The 22,314-nt window shown below is 36.8% G+C and overlaps 1 protein-coding gene across 2 annotated transcripts in view; it reads right to left on the minus strand.

The window, feature by feature from the left end:
- EIPR1 (EARP complex and GARP complex interacting protein 1) overlaps positions 1-22,314 on the minus strand; it is a 76,555-nt gene that overhangs the window by 47,524 nt on the left and 6,717 nt on the right. The window contains exons 2-3 of one of the 2 annotated variants that reach the window (XM_082755804.1): positions 17,259-17,342; positions 13,243-13,375 (exon numbers count right to left, since the gene is read on the minus strand). In XM_082755804.1, the coding sequence (XP_082611930.1) occupies positions 13,243-13,375; positions 17,259-17,342 (217 nt within the window). The remainder of the gene's footprint in view (positions 1-13,242; positions 13,376-17,258; positions 17,343-22,314) is intronic. The other variant, XM_082755805.1, reaches the window with a different exon arrangement.

The raw sequence follows: 22,314 nt of genomic DNA on the forward strand, positions 1-22,314 counted from the left end.
TTCACTTATCAACAAGCCAGTTGGACAAAGAATGCTTAGACATACTACAAGACAATATATGTATCCACCAAACATTACTTACTGCTGCAATGTGCTGGCTGGAGGTAGAGAAAGAACATTTTTTTTCCAGTTTACTATGCTGGATCAGTTCAATATTTCAACAATGGGCAAACAAGACTACTTACAGATCGGATAAGGAAAGCAGTTTTTCTTGCTCTATTCTCAAAAAAAGGGGAAAGGATAGAATAAAACCTTCTGATGCTGAAGGACAGAGCAGCCTGATAACTCAATGGATTCTCCCTCACTGAGGGCTCTAATTCAGCAGCATTTTATCTTTTGATATTTTAGAGCATTCTTTTCACTATCATGACCATCCTGTAATACATCAATTTCAGTCATTTTCTCTCCTCCCTCTTCTTTCTGACATTAGCTCTATTTTGCCTCATAGCACAAACGTTACAATTATCCCAATAACAGTTGTCAAATAAAGATGAAATGCTAAATCAATGAATAACAAGCATCTGTGCTTCTAGCTAATTATTTTTTACGTAAGCTCCTCAGTTCTTACCCTTTTCCCTCCATATCTGCTCTGAGACACTGCTTTGTTACCTGTCCTTTGGACTGGGCTCAACATTTATCTACACACAGAAGCCTTCAACTTGAAGAGCAACTAACATGAAACAACTTCTCAAGCCCATAAGCTTGAGAAGAGGAACTATTTCCATAGTGGTTTTCCAACACGTGAATCAGTTAGCCAACTATTTCACTCAAAACCTTATTGGAAGGTACTTAGATGGGAACACTACCACCAGTTGGACATAAGAATTCCTAGAAAAGTACCAGATATGATCTACAAAGAACACTTCGAGAACAAAGAACACCAAGCAGATTCATTTCTCCCCTCAAACCATGAGAACAGGATTTCTTCCATGTGGGCCTCCAGTAGTGCTGAGGGGAGCACTGGGCAATATTTTGAGATATGTTCAATCTTGCCAACCCCCAGTCCACCTCCATGTTGGAGAGACTCTAGTTCATGGGGCTATACCAAAGATGTCCCAAAACAGCATTTTCACCAGAGCAAAGAACAGTGAACCCAAAGAAGTCCATGTCGCCTGCTGTCCTCGGTACTAGGCAGCTGAGATCATCACCAACAGCGTTATTTCCAACACCCTTACCAAGTAAAATTTATCTACAGGAAGTTTAACACACAAGTTCACTGTGTGAAAAGTGCAATGCATTACACTGATGCAGATTCATGCAGAATGCAGATTCAATGTTTGAAATAGGTAGATTTTAAATATAAATTCAATTTTTCTTTTTTATCAAAATTAAACAGCAGTTTTGTGTTTGTATGTGTGTAGGTTCTGGACCTATAAAACAAAGCTATTTATATTGGATCTTCATAATTGTTAGACAGTGGCACCTATCTTGTTTGCAGAAACAAAAACAGCAAAAAGATGTTTGTACATGTGCATGCCTGCATGTGTAAAATTTGAGATAACAGTACTTTTCTTTTGCCCTCTGGTGGCTTTCTGTGTCCCTACATGTAATCAAAGCCCCAAACCTAATTTTATAGAAGTCAAAAGCACATTTGCATTGGGAAAACAATTTTTTTTCACATATATTTCAATGGATTTGATTAAGAAACTGCCCTCTTAAGAAATACAGGGGAAAGCCATGTTTTCCATGTTTTAACATGGAAAAACAAGTGATATGGGATATTTTTTTCTGAAGTATTTAATTTTAAAATGGTCTGAGACAGTTTTAACCGATTTTTAAGTGCTCCTTTCCTTAGTCACTCATGCCACACAGAATATTTTTCTTGCATTGGTAACAGTCTGACTTCAAGAAAAACTCTATATTGTTATGCTTGCGAGAGACTTTGCTTTCAAACTTCATTTTTCCTCTTTGTAGTTGGAGGAATTCATCAAGCTTTATCCCAATGGATGTATAACAAGGCTCCAAAAGGCTGAAGTTAAGAACAGAACAGGCATTCACTGTGAGCTCCCCAAAGAGAGTTATTACTGTCATGGTATAAACCCCTAGTCTACTTCTGACACACTTTCAGGTAATTCTACACTATGTCAAAGGTGAGAACTTCTGAAGAATCCCCGAAAATTCGGTGGTCCAAATAGGACAGATGAACTTCACTGTGTACAAACATGAGTTAATGCACAGACACGAATAATTTAAGCCATCCTGACATGATGCTGCACTCAGAACTGGTTGTTACTACTCCCCAGAAGCTCTTCACATCACCACTGACAATTCTCCAAGGGTAATGAGCAGCAGCTACACAACAGCAAAATACTGGGCATTTTTACGAAGAGTACAGAGAACAAAACAAAAAATTATTTCACAGCTCCATAAAACACTGATATACCCATATCTCCAGCAGGGTGAGCAATTCTGATGTTTTTATGTAAAGCAGGGCACAACAGGATTGGATAAGGGCAACATAAATGAAGAGGATGCAACACATGTCCTATTAGATGTTCAATAGGATTTTGTAAGGAAAGTATCCTGGAAAGAATTAAGTTTATGGAAACTGAAAAGCAATGACTAAGTTTTGTTTGTTTAAAATCCATTATAGGCAAAACCTTGTAATACTAGAACTAAGTGGTACTCACTGAAACAGTACAAGACATGTTCAAAAACAAAGGGCAGGGAGTTTCATCAGTAAAGAGCAGGCTGAAATTCAATGTTAAAAAAGTTTGTGGAGAAAGATAGCCTTGACAAGTTCAGAAAGGGATTAGATGCCAGTCTGTGCTGTTCCTACCCAGGATGTGCTGTTACTTCCTCAGGAGTCATGATACTTGTACAGATGAACCAATCTTTGTTCTGGTCAGTAAGTTGGGAAGACTATTTTGGAAGGAAAACAAAAAGCCCTCAGCATGTGAGAAGTGCCTAACTTTCATAGGCACTGCAGCACGAAGGTCAAACACCTTACTGCACCTCCACTCCATACCAAAACTAACTTTCAATAACAGATAGAGATGGTTGTATTATTTTTTTTTTTTTTTTTTGCCTCTGTAGGTTTCCTGCCAGAACTGATAGCTATTGTCTGAGAAAACCTGTAATTGTACACGTGCAAAGGTTATCTTGATAACCAATTCCGACCTCTACCTCCTTGAAACCATGTTAGGCTCCCACTTCTCCTGGTCTATTTTGGAGATAAGTAAAAATCATATCTCAGCAGGTCATCATCTGTTCCTTTCAACACCCAGAGCAAAAATGGAAGGGAAGCAATATTATGTTTTATGGCAACTGATTCTTAAAACAACACACACATTTTAACACAGAAGGCACGGCCAGGGAATGAAATGCATGCACAGATTAATTTACATTCTTACTTTGGGAAAAGTTCACGTAATTGTATTACTACATTTAGGTGAACTGCAAATAACCCCTAATGGAGGAGTGCAAGATGGAGAATACAGCCAGGGCACAGTAAACTGCATTTTTATTTATTTTTGATGGAAAAGGGTACTGTATTTAAAAAAATCAAGACACTCCTCCACACTTTTCTTAGTCATTAAAGCTACATCGCTGTTCAGTAAAAATTAAAATTCTGAAAGCACACTGATTGGTAGCTCTTCCTTCATCAGCACACACATCCTGGGATGCCAGTTTCCCTGGTTATCCAGTCATCAAGACAAGAAAGAAAATCCAACTCAAAGGTAGAAAAAAGTGTTGAAAGGTGGGTTGAAACAAAGCTAGGGCTTTGTTTCCTTACTTTTAGGAATGCAATAGAAGGGGAAAACACAAACCAAACAAACACAACACTAGCCTTTCTTCCATAAAATGGTTTTCAAAGTTTTTGCATTTACAAAGGTAAAAATGAGACCTTCACTGATAGCTGTTCTATATTTTAAACAGCTCTGCAATTGATAGACTATAGCCACTTTTCCCCTCCTGTGAAAGAAATCTCTTATTATCAACAAAAATCAGACAGACCATATACAACAGCATATACCGATGTCATCAGTACAACAGATGTTTGTTCGTGTTAACAAGTCTGCCTAAGAATCTGAAATGGCATGCAATGAATTTTCATTTCTGTAAGCAGGCATGTATACCTGTCCAAGTACAAATGCACAGATGTCGAAGTCATGTAGCTTGCCTAACCCCATGTATTTTATTTTGTTTTTTTAATTTTCAAAATATCTCAAAATTTGCCTCACTTCCATGATGCTGGGACATAACAAATACGCACCAAGTTGAAAGAAATTTAGTATTGCAAAGAAGAGTTATCAGAAAGCCAGACTTTGTGGCTTATGCATCTTGAAGAACTATTTTCTTGGTTTTAAGCAATTTTGTTTCACAAGTCTGAAAATGAAATTTAAAATCATTAAAGCTTTTTGATAGTTTAAACTGCTAGAGATGGTCATGAGATTTCAATAAATAAGAATTTTAAAGTATTTTCGGAGCTCCACAGGAATAAATTGATCTTAGGCAAATTCAAAAATAAAAAAAAACTTTCAAAAGGTCGTAAATTTTGTGAGTAAATTATGACAAAGTGTTTAAACAAATATTTAAAAATATGGTAGAGAAAGCAAGCAATACAAGTCCTAAAACCAAATGCTCAGTAAGATATGTGCATTTGTAAATAAAACGTATCTTTCATCCTCTGTTCCCATGGAAGTTTTCAAGAAAAAAATGTAATAACTGGCAATGCGTGCCTGCAGCCCAGAAAGCCAACCATACCCTGGGCTGCATCAAAAGAAGCATGGCCAGCAATGCAAGGGAGATGATCTCCCCGTCTGCTCTCCTGAGACCCCACCTGGAGCACCACATTCAGCTCTGGGGCCCCCAGCACAAGGAAGACATGGGTATATTAGAATAAGTCCAGAGGAGGGCCACAAAGATGATCGTAGGGCTGGAGCACCTCTTCTACAAAGACTAGCTGAGGGAGATCAGGTTGTTCAGCCTGGAGAAGAGAAGGTTCAGGGGAGACCTTATAGTAGCTTTCCAGTGCTTACAGGGGACCTACAGGAAAGCTAGGGTGGGACTCTTTGTCAGGGAGTGGAGTGAAAGGACAAGGGGTAATGGCTTTAAACTAAAAGATGGGTAGATTCAGATTAGGTATTTGGAAGAAGTTCTTTACTCAGAAGGTGGTGAGGCACTGGCACAGATTGCCCAGAGAAGCTGTGGATGCCCCATCCCTGGAGGTGTTCAAGGCCAGGCCAGATGGGGCTTTGGGCAACCTGGTCTGGTGGGAGGTGTCCCAACATTCACTTCAGAACAGGACATGTTAAGCTTTCTCTTGAATTCATCAGCATTTTTAGAAATACCAGCACAACACATAGCAATCCTACCTTAACCACCCTGTTGCACTAGTCACTGGATAAATGCTGTATCAAAATAGCCCTATTCCAAAATACCATCTTCTCCAGAAGCATCAAATTATCTCCAAGAAAAATGAATTGTCTCAGTTTTGTGGAATAACCCTCACAACAGAACTATCATACCACTGATATCAGAACAGAAATTCTTTATCTTCACAGCTTAAGTTTCATACATATCTTTATCATGTTTTCTTAGTATTTGTCTAATGTCTGCCTGAAACACATTCTCCAAAATAAATAATTTGTATACCGTATAACAAACTGCAGTAGAGAATTGTGACTTTTTTTTTGGCAACTCAAAGTCCAACCTGAGGCCAGCTGGCACAGTAACACTCACCCTTTATGCAATGTAAGCTGACAGGAGGAGGCTACACTCAAAACTAACAGTGATGTTCTGGGACTACCCATGGGTGTCAATACATCGAACTGCTGAACTGCACATGGGAATCTTAACAGTTTAACAGTACACACTATTGCAAGTCCGCTGCAATGCTGATTACACTGTTGTATGTATTCCATTACCTTCATAGCATACAGTGGTTGCTCTGTTATGACCCAGTTGCAATGCCATGGCCCTGCTCAAGTTATTGGGATATATACAAAACCTTAAAATCTTGGTCTGATGTCCTAAGACTATTCCTTTTACACTACAGGTTATAACTTTCAGCTAAAGATATTGTTACTAGCAATACTGATATAATCAGAAAAAGCCAACTGTCTTGTATCAAAAAATTATTATTCAATGTTAAGATTGTTATGGTCAGCAACTTTTATTCCTCACAAGCAAGCAATCATTGTCTTGCTCTTAAATCATTATCAGTGTTGATATACACTATTCTCTCTGGGAATAGTGCATATTCCCTCTCTGACCAGCAACAGGACCTGAGGGAGCAGCATGAAGCTGCACTGGGGGAGGAAGGTTCAGGCCAGGTGTTAGGAAGCGGTTTTTCACTGACAGGGCACTGGAACAGGCTCCCCAGTGAAGTGGTCACAGCACTGAACCTGCCAGAATTCAAGAAGTATTTGGACCATTTTGGGTTTATGTGGCAAAGTTTTGGTAGTGGATGGGGCTGCAGGGGTGTCCTCGGTGAGCAGAGCCCAGCAGCTGCCTCATGTCAGATCAGAGCCAGCTCCAGCCAGCTCCAAAGGGAACCACTGCTGTCCAGAGCCAAGAATGAATTTAAGAATGAATTTATTTCACCAATGATCTTCTCAGGAGATGGCATGGAAAGGAAGAACATAAGGTACCAAAAAAGTAGGGGGAGTTGCCATGGATAAAGAGGAAAGAAAATGCAAAATAGAAACCAATAATCAAAAAATAGAACAGACATTTAGTCACAATAACAGATTTTTCTACTTACTGTCTGTAAGTGCTATAGAAAACACTTACTAAATACTAACACTGAAGAGACATCATACTACTACAAGATTTCTACAGTATTCTACAGAGCCACATGCCAAAAGGCTACAGACAACTTTGTACCTTCTTGCTTTCTCACAAGTGGTTGCAGCCATACATTTGTCCCTTAAGTGACACATCCCTTATTTACTTTTGAGATCTTCCCTCAGATCTCCTTGTTGCTCCAATTTTACTTTTTCCTTCACTCCTTCATCCTGTTTTTCAGCAAACGTATCCCCTATCAGACCTATGAGACCTAACAGTACACTTAGGCAATGCCTAAGGTTGAGATACAGTTATCTACTTTTGAGCTGCAAGCGTACCCTTCACTTGCATGTAAAAGTAAATCATTTATCCGTAAGTCAGAATAACTGCTTCCAAACACTTCCACAAAATTCACGTTTACAGTAATGCACATAACCATTTAGACATGATGAGAGGTTCAGCAGGCAAACAGCATTTACTACCGATGCAGAATTCTTAGCCTGGATTAGACCAGTATGTATAAATATAAATATATATATATATATATATATATATATATATGTATGTATGTATATAACATCTCTAAGTATTTACATACTTACCAAAAATTGTTATTTTTGGATGAGAATTTTCCCTTAGCATATTAGGACCATTTACCTTATTTACCTTATTACCCTGATGGGCAGGGACCATACTCAAGAAATTCAGGAAAAATCCATCCATTGCTGGGAAAACTAACATGGCTGCAAAACTCTTACGTTGTCCTACAGAAGAATCCCCCTGCATTCTCTTTTAATATAGTTGAAATTTACTTTCTACAGCACGGAGAAGTGCTGTAGAAAGTAAATCTTCATTTTCAGCAGCATCCTGAAGTGGCAGGTGGGAAAAGGGAGGGAGGCATAGAAGAAACAGGAGAGCAGATTAAAGAATTTTTGTGTGTGAAACATGTTCAAGACACACATGTTCACAAAAACCACACACAACATCTACCCACCTCTGTGCAACCACTTAACTGGGAAACGTTTCACATACTTTGTGACAGTGTATTACAAACTGGACTGACAAAAAGGGCATCATTTAGAAGTCAACCTATTTCCAAGTTCTCCCCAACTTGATCTTAACCTAAGGATCCCACTTTCTTCAGCCAACTCTAGGCTTTCATTATTCATTTCACACACAAGAACTTCATATTAGTGACATAATATTTTTCCCTGCCTTGGGACACTGTTAGAAGTCCACTCAAATGCTTTCCTACTTTCTGTAACTCCAGCAATACAGAGACTTCATATAAGTAGCATTTCAACAGGCTCTTAGAACAATGAAAAGCTGACAAGTTCTATTTTCCAAGCTACTCTTCTCTACCATGATCTACAACCTTTCTGGCATTTTACCTCATCACAATGAAAAAATTAACCTAGTGTAGGACATGATGCTCTTTTGAATGCTGAAACAAAGCTTCTTTCAAACTTCATTACATGTGAAATGATTTTCCCTAAGAAGGTGAATAGAGCTCTTGGATAGCTACCAAACACTTGCAATTTTGAAGACTAATTTATCTTCATTTTTATATTAATTTTATATATAGTGTATCATTCTCATTGGTTTATGTCTTTCTGTGGAGGTTACAGTCCTGACCCTCACCCCACCCCATCATTATTCTTTTCTGATATTTAGAAGTATACTTCTACCAAGCTGTTATAACCTCCTTAATTACTTTGTCACCTTTCTTATTCATGTTTTTGAAATTGTCACTACTGTAGCGCTTCAATTTAGAGAAAGTAAGAAATTAAGAGGCAACTGACTGAAGCTAGTCAGAATAACAGAAGGAAGAGTGTAAAGTTTCTAGGATTGTTTTGATGTAGATTTTCTGTTGAATACCACATTCTCCTTTTTATTACTGGACCACTGTGAGAAAATAAAGTAATTTCTGCTTCACTAAGTACAATAACTTTAAGATACAATAGACATTATATACAAATAAACCCATGTAAATTTTCAGAGAGAAAGCATTAGCCAAAGTTCAACTGCAGCCAGCTCTTTGCTGCCTGTATTACCACAGCCCCAGACCCTATGTGGAATCATAGAACCATTTAGGTTGGAAAAAACCTCTAAGATCAAGTCCAACAGTTAGCCTACTGCTGGCAAGGCTAGCACTAGACCACGTCACTAAGTACCATATCTACACATCTTTTGAATACCTCCAGGGACAAGGACTCAACCACTTTCCTGGGCAGCCTGTTCCAGTCTAACAACCCTTTCAGTGAAGAAATTTCTCCCAATATCCAACCTAAACCTCCTCTGGTGCCATTTGAGGCCATTACTTCCTCACACAACAATACATCCTTTTGGCTGTTTGTTTTTCCTTCTTCAAACCTAATGTGTATTATAAGTTAGGTTAGATTGTTAAATTTCAAAATTATAAGATTACAGAAAATCATTTTTGCCTTAATTCTTATCCATTTCAAAGCTGTCAATAGTAATCTTATCCTGCTCAAGGAAAACCTCTTTGATTCAGTTGACTTGGCACAATAGAGGGGAAAGATGCATCATTGTCACAAAACTGACTAGCAGCGCATAATTTCATCTAGGTATCTAAAATATTAATTTTAGAAGTCTGCTTCCCCCATCCTCAAGATTTTCATACATGTTTTAATGCAGTTTTTCCTCTTATACTTAGCTTCTTTCACATATTTATAAGTCTTTCTCCTTACAATCTGGGCACGTGGTATAAAATATAGCATTCCTAATTCTTACAGTGCTCGCAATAACAAATAGCTGCCAAACTGAAAACCCAAAGAAGTTATGTCAGTGTCACGATTGCCCAAAATAGATGGCGACAATGTAAAACCACCATTTTGCTTATATGGAAGGATCCAATTATGGTAATAATGCACATGAAAACCACAGGTTGCTATGCTAGTATCTCCCCCTGCACTATTATGAAGGTTGTTTAAAGCCTTCTAATAAGTATGTTTCTTCTAAACAGATGCAGAAGTTAAACTTAGAAAAATCTTACCTGTTACTACATCAGTTTTACTGTATTATCTGTAGGGTTCTCATACCTTAGCTACATCCAAGCTAGTAATTTTTAGTGGCAAACAAATAAAAAAGAAAAATCTTGGAGGTCTTCTCCAACCTGTATGATTCTGTAATCTAGTGGCTAACAGACAAAAGTTTTCACTGATATGGAAGCCTAGCTATACTGTTACGGTTTGTCACCAGACTTTGCTCATCAGTAGGGGTACCAACAATAATAACTACATTATAAGTTCTACCTGCTTATGCCTCTTTCATTCAAAAGGAATTAAATGATTTCACATTCACAAATCAGGGAAAAAACTTTGTAAATTCAGTGCAGAGAGTGACATCAGAAGATTCTACATTAGCATCGCTTATTTTGAAGGAGGTTTCTGGTTTTCTAGCTGTATGTTTCCTGGAAAAATGCCTCATAACTGTATTTTTGGAAGCATATGCTGTACAAATACCACGATGCTTATCAGTAGCTGAAGTACTTGAGAGGGAGAAAAAAATGAAAAAAGCTTCCCCATCCAAGAGTATGTATCAACTTTTCATTGACAGACACATTACATTAATTCAAGCCTCTCTCAAAAAGAACGGTAAAAGTTTCAGAACATCATTGTATCCTGTGCCATCCTATCCCAAACACAAATGGCTTACATCTTACCATTTAATTCTTGATCCCACAGGTAACATACCTTTACTAGCTGAGTATATCAGTTTCCCCTCATACAGTTCCTAGCACTCAGCAGAAATTAGAAAAATACTTTGCATATTAAATTGTTTAGCTGTAACATTTTACCTCTCCAAAAGAATAGCAAGTACCAACAAATTGCTTGTATTTCAACACATACAGTAAGACTGCTAGAGTCACTTTTGACTTTGAGACAGTAGTTTTAATGGCTATATAGTTTATTAAGAAAAAAGTGTGAATGTCGTAATATCACAGGAGATTATAGTAACTGGATATTACAGAAAGATTTTTCTGTGTTTGAAGAATTTGGTATCACTTAAAACAAAGAGTAGCTACAATCTGGGGAAAAAGATCCTAAAAAGTATTTGTCTTGAATAAATCACCTTTAGAAAGAAAATTTATCTGTGGTCTTAACAAGAGCAACTCCAGATGATCAAAACACTAGAACAACAAAAAGATCAGATATGTATTTTTGTACCACTAAATGTCAAATCCTTTTCAAACACTGAGCATCAGAAATATCTTTACAAGGCAGGTACACACTATTACATTTACAGTTCAGATTTTATATTCCCAAAAATTCTTATATGAACGATATACTTCTCTCCATAGACAATAAACAGGGATCTCTGAAGAGTGCTCTTCTGTTCGCATGTACCACACTTTTTTCTTTGTGAAGTAATACAGCATAACCAAGATGTAAAAAAAAGATCCTAACCAACAATGGTTATGTTTAAGTAACTATACGCATGAGAAAATGAAGGAAAACTCAGTCTCTTCACCAATATCCAAGACAGATTTTCACAGTTTTTTCCACAAGTGCTTCACCTTATTTCATTAACTCACTTCTGTGATCTATGGCTTGCAAAGTGTGATTCCACTTCTCTTCTCTGCCAAGTTTCACTACTTACTGAAGTGACTTTGAGAAGCAGCTATTAGCAATGGCCACACATCACTAATTCATTCTCTCAGTTTCAACAGCAGTCAAAATTTGCCAGAAGTACTGTGCTCAGACAAAAGAGGTGGTCCCAATACCTATGACTGTTCCTGACAGCATCTCATTTACCTGGTGCTTCAATAAGGGAAAGTAGTATCTTCTTAAAATAATTCAGAAAAAACAGTACCTTAGAAGGGATTTTAAGGTTTCGATTGTTTAATTTGGTTGCATTACTAGTTGAAGTAAGTTGTCTGCTGAACTCTGTATTCTTTATTATTAGAACCTTGTGCTGTGTGCTTTCAGCTCCGTACATTGCTATTTAGAGTCATCAATAAACATTTAAGAATCAGATCTTGTTTTCTGCAGAACATTTTGGGTTGATGATTCTAAATGAAAATGAACGAAGTACAAACAAGAAAGCTTAATGTTTATAAACAAGTAAGCCAAATCTAGAACACGGAAAAGCTAGAATAGAAAACATGAATGTGATTTAATAGATCCAGTAATGGAGACCAGAAATGGTACAGAAATTTAAATTGTCTGGCTAGCAGACATACTCACTTGATAAGCTCTCTCCCAAAGAGGCTTTTTTTTTTTTTTAAAAATACTGCTGTAAGGAATGTTTCTAATAGCATTGTAGAGTAACAACTCTTAAATATATGCCTTTCTTAGAAAGGCATATGAAGTTATTAGTGGTTATCACACAGTCTAAAATATTTGAGTTTAAAAACAGATACAAACTGAATAAATTAAGAGATGTTAACATTTCTTGATGATCTTTGTGGGCCCCTTCCAACTCAGGATATTCTATTAATTTATGTAATGTCCTATTTAAATACCAGAGTTGATAACCTCTCACCACCTTGCTGTTCAGTTACATGGGGGTGGGAGTGGGGAAATGCATAAATTCTATGAAGTCTTTCCCACTATACAGCAGTTTGTTTTGTTTTGAAGAACACACAACAATGCTCCCCACACACACACGCCTAATTCATATTGTAGGACTTTTTTGTAGAAAGACAAAGGAGAACGAAGCAGTCTTGGAACCCTTTCTCTAACACAAGGTTGAGCAGTAGGAATTTACAGCTCCACAGCTGACAGATGCATGAAGTCTGAAACTCACTACTTACTTTATTCTTAAATTCTTAGACCTGCTTTATTCCATGAAAGAATACACTAATATATACTAGAACAATATCAGGTTGACAGCACAGATTTCTTGCTTGCCAGAGAGAAAAAGTACCGCCTTCCTCAAGTGATGCAAGGGGATTTTTCACACCTCATAAAAGGAATATCTTCGCACCTGCCTTGCCTAGGAAAGGCAAGGAGATCCTTAATCTCAACAGCTGTGCACTTAGTGTTAGGTTACACAAGGAACACTCCTACTGTTTCCAATGAGATATTTAGATAATTTATAGTCCTCTGTGGGCACGTCTGCATTAAATATATGACATCAACACTATATACAGACTTCACCTGCAATTTTAAAGGAGCTTGATGCTGGCAAGATGCCGTTTGGAAATACATTTACTTTCACTTTCAAAACTAAACATATAAAGCAATAAAAAGATTGAAGCCTGAAATAACAGGAGTATTTTATTTCACATGCTTACATTAATCAGGTAAGCAACACTTTGGTTATGCTGCATTCTTTGACATGAATGCAAACAAGCTTGTGACCAGGATGATCTATGGATAGGAGATAGACAAGGTATAATTAATGGCACAGATGATCTTAAAAAATGCCTATGTTGGTAACTCCTATTTTAAAGTGTTTACACATAGCCAAGTGTTCCATTGTTGTGCATTCAAAAAAAAAATATCAAAATATTTAAGTTCAAAATTGTTAGAAAGAACTTACTTTTATTGTAGCAAGTAGCAAGTACACCTTTATCTGCAGGACTGGCACTAATGTGCCAGATTTCACCCACTTGATGAAGAAGCACATTTTTGTTTATAATGTTATTTTCATCATCAAAATCTATGATGTGAATCTGCAAATACAATAAAAGAGAACATTAGGATTTCAAATGTTTTCCTGTGGGTCTTAATTATACATGATGACTGCACAAAACAATGTAATGAGAATTTTATATCTGATATCTACTTTAATTAATTGTTATACTAACAATTTAGCATATTATCGATTTCATGCAGGATAGACTTTTCTAGAAAAACAAGCCATTTCCCTGTTTTGATGAAATACCATGTTTATTCTTCTCAATTTTGCAACTTAAAGCTTGAAGGTGATTTTTCATATTATAGTTAATAGTAAATAAGCCACTAGTATTGCAATTCAACACTTGTAGCAATAGACAGAAATAAAAACATCACAATCCTTAGTCTAGATGTCTGCACTAATCCTGTACTGAAGTCAAATGTAAATGTCCTGTGAAGAAAGAATGGGAGGGAGGGAAAGGATTCTGTTTTGAAACACAAATACTAGAAACTCAGTAAGAAACTTTGAGAATTCACTTCAAGCAATCCTACATCTGCACCAATATATAAAGCTGTACCAATTACTAAAGCATTTGGAAATACAAAGTTTAAGCTATGTGCAAAATTAAAATGCTGAACTGAAAGATTAAGAATATTTGGATTTCTTTTTTAAAATTACTAGCTCTATGTCTTTTAATAGATGTATCTTACTCTCATTTTTCCTCCCTATTGTTGATGATTTTTTTTTCTACAGCTGCCTCAGAAATAGAAGAAATTGAGAAAGATTCCAACCTCACACAACACACACAAGTAACCTCAAGGGGCTAATTCCAGTAAGCTCAACAGCAAATTCCAACAATTTTTAGAGAGCTGTAATCTCATTAAACAATATTATACACTATTTTTTGAAATGGCTGAATTTACATGTTACCTCTTTCCTTCTCCTCCCAAACACTGTCAGCAGCAAATGATTCTTCAAATATCATGCTGGATCTCATCACCTGTGTTCTTCCACTCTGCCATTCCAGGCATAAAGGCACTCCTGCAGTTGATTAGCAAGCTGCCTTTTCAGCTCTATTATTCAACTCTATTTGTTGCCCTAAATCTGGGAATCTACACAGGAATTGGGACTCTATCCATCTCCTGCAGAAACTGCATCTCCAACTTCATGTCCTTCCTGCCTTCCATAACCCTCCAGAGTCATGTCACTCAGACTTACCTATAGTTCCCCCTTTATTTTGGGCTTTTTTTTTTTTTAAAAATCTACTCCTTGCATCCTAGTTCAAGTACTTCTCTCTCTACAGAGGGTACACTTGTTCATCACTAAAAATTACTAACTTCATCACCAGACATCACAGCCCTTTATACTGCTCTTATCAGATGTATTTTGATGTTCTGAATAAACTTAAAATTTGAATTGTAAAAGAGCTATTTTATTTGTGAACAAACTCAGAACTCCGAGGTAAGGAACAGCAACGTATTTACAACCTTCAGGCAAAACTTCCTACAGGCTCTAGGCATGAGGAGCAATTCCTATTATTATTTTCATAAAGCAAAAACATAATAATTGGCTTTTAAATCTCAAAGTGGATCCCTCAGATTTACCAAATCAGATATTTAACAGAAATTATGTGAAATGTGAAGATCTTACTTTAAAAATTAAGATTTTAGTTTTCTGCACAGGGCACAATCAGAACTGCTTAACTGTTTGTTCTCAGTTATCTTAAAAGAAAAAAAAATAAAAGGGGAAGTAAACCTTCCACTGGAGTCTCCTTCAGCAGCTCCAACAAAGTCCCCATAGGTGAAACTACAAATCAAAATTTCATTTACTACACTTGCACGTATTCTGTGCCTGTACTAACCAGGTTAAAAGGGTCACTTAGCACAGAAAGTAAGGGACTGCTCTTTACCCCATCTGAAGTCCTTTAAAATTACAGGTAACCAATTTCTCCTCTGCTATTATATTTCTGCTTCAGCTGACTTCACCAATAGCTGGAGACCTGCTGGAACACAGAACTAACCAATCAAAGGTCCAGAGTAAAACTAAGCAAATACGAAATGTAATTCTTTCATGAGGATATCATTTATAACCTTTCAAGTTGAAAACTGCCATCTTTTGCAGCATGTCAAACAGCACAGTCTTCCAGTTCATCAGCTTTACACAAAGAACCACAAAATTCCAGACATACCCCACTGTTTTTATGCAATCAATCCTCTTAACCTTTTGAATTCATAATAAATTTTATTTATCATATAGAATGGCAACTATGCTAAAGACAAAAAATTCTCACAGTACCAAGTACTGTGCATCACGGTGCGATGCCACAAAGACAAATACTAGCAGAAACATTGACTGACCTATACTAACTGTCTTACACAAGCTCCATTTCTGCATGTTGTCATTGTTCGGTTATTGAATCCCTGGCTTTCTAGCTTTTCCCTCTCAGTACAGAAATGAGCCTCACCTGGGGTAAATCAGTGCAGCATATGGACACTATAGACAAGGATGCCAAAAATGGTAAGTGTAAGCCTACAGGGTGAACTTCCTCAATGTGACTGTAGTGTCCTGATTAAGGAGGTTTGTTATGCTAGTTGTAAAGCACCTTTTGGACATGAGCAGTTTTATTACCAATATCTGCAAAAAGAAGTTACCTGTCTGCTGTAATTATGCTGGGAAAAGCCTGAACCCAAGTACTGAGGAAAAAAATGTAAATATTTGTAAGAGAACAAAATCCTTTGATTCTTCTTTAAGTTTGGAGAAGTTACAAGTGACAGAAATGACTATTGCAAGGAGATTAAAACTACTGCTTTCAGAACAAGATTACTCTTTCTTTAATTACGCAATCCCCATAATTGATTTTCTTACATCATGCTCTCATGGGCTGCAGAGGAGACAGGGGAACACTTTCAGCCTGACCACTGCCATTCTCTGTCCTTACATAATGCCATGCATTAAGGTAAGCCATAGAAGTATTTGGGATTCTAACACACAAGACTGAAGGTAAATGGGAGAATTCTGAGAAAGCAGAATCACAGAATTGTCTAGGTTGAAAGAGACCTCAAGATCATTGAGTCCAACCCCTATCTAAGCGATCAAAAAAGAATAAAGTGCAGTATGTTTCCTGCATACATTTCCAAAAACATCTGGTAAATGCATCACATTAAGAACAGAGAATGAAGCTGCAGTTCAATTCTTACAAAAGCCATCCCTGTAGCCCCTCCGCTACTCCCATCCACCTGACAGCCAATAGTTTTTCTAATTGTTCTGGCACGCAAAATCTCCTTGCAGTATGAACACATTCATTGAATTTTAGTCAAAAAAAAAGAGAAGACTGTAAAATTAGAAGTACCATACTCTTAACTACAGAAGAAAACAGCCCAACAGAAATTGAGACAATTTCTCAATTGGCTCAATTGAAAGAATCCGTTTGATTCCTTCAGATTTTAAACCTACTGAGTTTATGATCAGAAAGTACACAGTTGATTACCGATAACTAAAAATGAAAAATCCAGTCTTATGAAGCGTCACATACTATATGCATGTCAGGAGTCCCGTACGAGACAATCAAGGGTTAAATAATTTTGGGTTAAACAATTTTGTTTTACTTTGCATGTCTTCCATGGCTTAAAGAGAGCTCCAAAGAATCTAAAGATTTAAATTCACAGAAACACAGCAGTTGCTTCATTAAGTCTGTCTGATTTAGTCATATAATTTAAAAGAATTTAATCTTTTATTTAAGAAATTTACACATTAACTTATGTTTCTTACCAGTATCTTTTTATCCTACTCACAGGAGTCTTGAATTTAACTACCACTTAAAGCTCAAACTGATGTGTGGAGAGGGGGATAAAGGGGAAAAAAAAAAATCGAAAGATATGGGAACAATGTTAAAACAAAAAGAAGAAAAAATTACAACTGACATTGGAACAAAAAATTACCTGATTATCATATCTAAGAGATTGTGTTCCAACCAAAAATCTTATTGCATCCGTTTCTGCTGTCTGAGGTGTTAAAGCTCGAGCCTAGGGAAAGAGAAAGCCATTAGAAAAGTCCAATTAACACAATCCACTAAGAAATCTTTAATCTTATGTATCTATCATTACAAACATCATTCTTACAGTTTGCACAGTTTCCTGCCCTTTATGTCTACTTTAATAGATTTTTCTGCAGTTTCTGATATTTATGACGTGCATGGAAGATACAGGTCCTAAATGTATTACCTGGCCTTCATCGTATGTGAAAACACTCATCATTAAAGCAATTCTTCCAAATCAATTCCTCTTCATGAATCAGGAATGAAGAAAAAAACTAGAACAACTCTTAAATACATTGGCTATGATATCAAAACAAAAATGTTTTCTTGCAGAAGGTTTCCCCACCACTGCTCCCCCCGAACAATTCAGACTGAAGAACCCCACGTAAAAATGACGCTATCCTTTTCCTCAGGACTAAACACGAAACTTAGAAAAAAAATTACAAACAACCCCTTTTTTCTTTTTCAATTCTAGACCACTAAGAGTTGTCTGCATGACTGGAGAATTAACTTGTTATTTATTTACCAAAATCATGCATAATCCTACACAATTGTAATATTACTGTTAACAAGAATGCTAGACTCTTCACCTTGCAACAACCAGTCTTGGAAGAAGCAAATCAACAGTTAAGAACCTCCTATATATGGAATATATTGAGAAATAGTTTGAATTAATAATAAACCATATTAAACCCATAAGAAACTAATAATGCATAGTTATTAGTTTGTACTAGTCAGTGGTTGAGGCTCAGCTACATTTGAGTTCATGGTAGATAAGCAGAACAAACACTCATAAAGGATTTTCTAGCAAGTATAAGTAGAATAGCATATATCCACTACTTTCCCATATAAAAAAATAAAATCATAATGAATATCAGGTTATTTAAAAAAAAAAAAAAAGGGGAGAAAAACAAAACAAAAAGGCCAGACCTTTGCAATTCACACCCTACTTGGCACAAAATAGTTCAGATTTCTTCATACACTGGAGCCTACACGGTAAGGACTCAGGACTCATAGCTGCAGATTGGCCCCGCATGCTGCTCTCGTGTTTTGCAGCTAGACAGTAATTACATTCTGTATTCAGGCCCATTAGGTTCAGGATAGTCTTGTCTAAAACTTATAGATTAATATCAGAAAGATGCCTAGAAGCTTGGAAAGATTAATTTCAACTGGATCACAACACATTCTTAAAACAACAACATAGTTATAGCATAGCAACTTGAAGAGATGGATTTTTCTTAAACAAGACAAAGCAATCCAGGCCCTTGTCTAGCAACATTAATAAGGATAAACTCATTTTTCAGAACTAACTCTGAGTTTCACAGGGTGGATAAATCTTGCATCTGAAATGTAAAAACTAATTTAGACAATGTAATATTTTGCTCAGTCTTGAGCACAGAAGGTTAAAAAAAAGTAATGAGCTTAGTAAGTGTAGGCTACTAACAACATTTATATGGGTGGGAAAAAAATACTAGAGAACATGATTCAGTTTGTTCTCAAAACACATTCAAATGTTGATCAGAGTCCAGTTTTAATCCATACTGATGTGTTTTTTGCTCTCTTATTTATACAGCACTTAACTACAAGCCTGGACAGTGTTTCTAATTGACAGAAACAATATGAGTTAAGAATACTGAAGAAAAGCTTTTGTTCTGTCTTAAGCAGCATTTATATTTGCAGATCTCTAGCAAGAGCTTCTCTGTATTTCAGACCTCCTTTCAATTACACTGAAATTAACACTAGAAGTAAGCCAATGGCAATGTGTCTCTTTCAAGCAAACAAGCTTCTATAGTCTCTGCAAGTTGAGCAGAAGAGACCTCCAGGATCTTTAATAAAATAAAGAAACAAAGGGGGTTTTTACCCTTTTCCAAGCCTTTCAAGTAGATCTAATGTTTTTGCTTTCAAGAATGAATCAGGTTAAACACAAAGCGTCCAAAATAAAATGGTAAACTACTGTTTATTGTCCATCATAAGATGGAAACATCCGTATCCATATCCAACATCCATATAGGGTTCAAATTTATCAATTGTTCACAAGTAAGGACAATCTGAATCTTGAAATGAGTAGCGTTATGATGGACAACCAGGTATCTCATGGACAAATGTGTCTCTAATTTTGTCTACTTGGAGTTACATTTTGAGAATGAGCATGTTATTTCAACAGGCGAAGCCACTGAATAACACTTGTGATTAACCAAGTCTCCGCATTGGGAGCGCTGTCAGAAGCCTAGAAGAAAGTGACTCCGATTTGCCGTCTTGCCCTATAACCTGTCAGAGCAGGCTGCAATTAACATCTTTCAAAAAGCATCCTGCCTCATGGTTGCAGCAATTAGAAACTTAACAAAGAGCAAAGTATAATGAGCATCCATTAATCTAGGCCAATAAAGCTCTGTCTTATACAAAGCCAGTTATCTGCAGAACGCTAAGTTGCATACAGACCTGAAAGGATCTATATCAAAATATATTAAAATTTTATTTACCAAGGAAATTGACATGATGCATGGCATCACACACTGGCCAGCAAAGCCTCACCTACTGGTGCTTCTAGACAATCCAAGAACCTCGGTAATTAGATCACCCTCATTATTAAAGAAGGTCTAAGATTAGGATAAAGGTTATTAACAAGGTGAGAGTAAAGTCATCATGAGCTATGAACAACCTTTTGGTTACAGGTTTAAACTTCAGACCCACCATGAAGCTCAGTCAGGAACCTCTATGAAAAAACGTGAATGGCTTAAACCAGGTAAAGAGTGTTACAAGACTGGGGTGGTACTGCAGCAGCCCAATTATGATCAATATTCCCAACCAAATACTTCAACAGCCTAAAAGGAAGTTTAGAAATACAAAGTAAAAAATCCCACCCAGTTACCACAAAGCAGATACCGCCTTTGCAAAGCAAACATGAAAGACTTCTCAATGCCATCTGCCAAGAAAACCAAATGAACCACAGGCTTTCCAAAGCCTATGTATTTATTCTGCAGAGTGTTCTGTAGCTTCTCCAATTCTGATTTATTCCACAAAATTAAGGGTTACACATACACAACAAAACAGAAAACCTACAGAATTTAACAATGATCAATTCCTCCCTGTATTTTCAGAACACAAAAGTCTCTATGGACGACAAAAAATGGTCCTCAACATGTGCTGAGATCCAGGACACAGCATCACTACGCTCCAAAGGCATTTCTGACCAGCACACTTTACATCACAGTGCTACAGCTGCATCTTCTGCCTGCATAGAGTCTTTCAAGGTGACAAAATCGGTCTGGAGAGAAACTGAGATTGAGGAAGAGTGGAGAAAATAGAGTTTAGGATTCCAGTGTAAGGAATATTGCATGTACTGGAATACAGAAGTACACCGTTTCATGCTTAAAATAGAAACACCTGTTTCCATGTCAAACTCAAACTTAAAAATAAAAAATAAACTGTTGCTGCAGTACAGCTAAAGCTATTTTTAAGCTTTCTAAAGCAAGGTGTGAACTCATAGTTAAAAAAACATCAACCTGAATAGTCTATATCAATGATCACACTAAAATTCAATATGGGTCAGAGAGACAGAATCAAGCTAAACATAATGAACTGGTGTTTCTTCGTTTACTGCATCCTAAAGTACTTTAGAGCCATAAGTCACATACCTGGAGAGGGAAAAGCTTATGAATGAATACAAAAATAACAATTATAAGATGCATTCATAATGCAACATCTGTTCCCAAGATAGTAAAACTGCCATGTTTTTAGTAGCAGAAGTGCAAGTTCTGAATGAACTTTGCATAAAACTTATACCAATATCACAGCAGAAAAGAAATAAAACTAATACCATAGCAAAAAAACACCTTGGATGAACAGAGAAAAAGGAGAGTGATGGTGGTAATGGGGTGATGGAGGCATGAAGGCTCATTGGGGTGGTAATGAGTTACTTAAGTGTGGGTTTTTCCTAGAAAAGAGAACAAAAATTTAAATAATTTATTAGTTTCACACATGATCTGAAATCCAATGTTAGCATTTCCCACTGGAGATGGAACATCTCATATTAAGATTTCACATCACCTCCCCGTAATCAAATATATAAATAACAAATCATATAGAAAACATTTTCCCTGCTACTGTTCCTGTAACTGAAAACACAGTCACAGTACACACAACCAGAAAGGAAACACTGCCTGCTCCATTACCAGAAAGTAAATCCTTCCTTTACTATGTGGATTGAAGGATTAATTGCAGACATGGGAACAAGACTAAGCTCTGCTTATGGATGTCCACACTCACTACATTAGTTGTGAGGTTACGCATTCTGGGCTTAAATTTTATTCACTTACCTGAAATCTAAGGGGTTTGGTTTGTTTGCTTTAAACTTAGATCTTTGCAGTCAGACTACAACTGCTTCAGCAGCAGTTATTGCCCTTTTCCACTTAATAGCAGAGTTAGAACAGTAACTGAAGCGGAACGTGAAATCCTCTTTTGTTTCACTTTATTTATTCAGCTTAAACTAATAAGTTTTACTGCTTATTTAAAGTGTTTAAAGGGAGGGTACAGATAAGAGCACATCTGTATTCTTCAAGGTACACAGCAACAAGCTGAGATGCAGCAAAGACAGGTTTGCAACACAGGAAGATTCAGACTATTCAGACTAGAAGTTAAGAAAAAATGCCCAGTGACGGTAGTCATACACCAGAGCTATGTTGTGGAATCTCAAAACAGAAAATCAAAGCTCAGCTGGACAAGGCCCTTAAACAGCCTCATCTATTGAACCTGCTTTGAGATGGGAGTTGGAAGAGATGACCTTCCACAGGTCCCTTCACACCTAGGTCACTCTGCTGTACTATGAAAAACTCTTGTAGAAGTAATCGGAGGTGGTCACACAATTTACACAATCTTCATCAGTAAAACTACACAGATTGTCATAACAGCTCCTCTTGATGTGAGCTAATATATCAGACTTCCATCCATATCTCCAATTAGTT

The sequence above is a fragment of the Aythya marila genome, assembly GCF_965140915.1.
Source record: "Aythya marila genome assembly, chromosome: 3".
In the NCBI taxonomy this organism is placed as follows: domain Eukaryota; kingdom Metazoa; phylum Chordata; class Aves; order Anseriformes; family Anatidae; genus Aythya; species Aythya marila.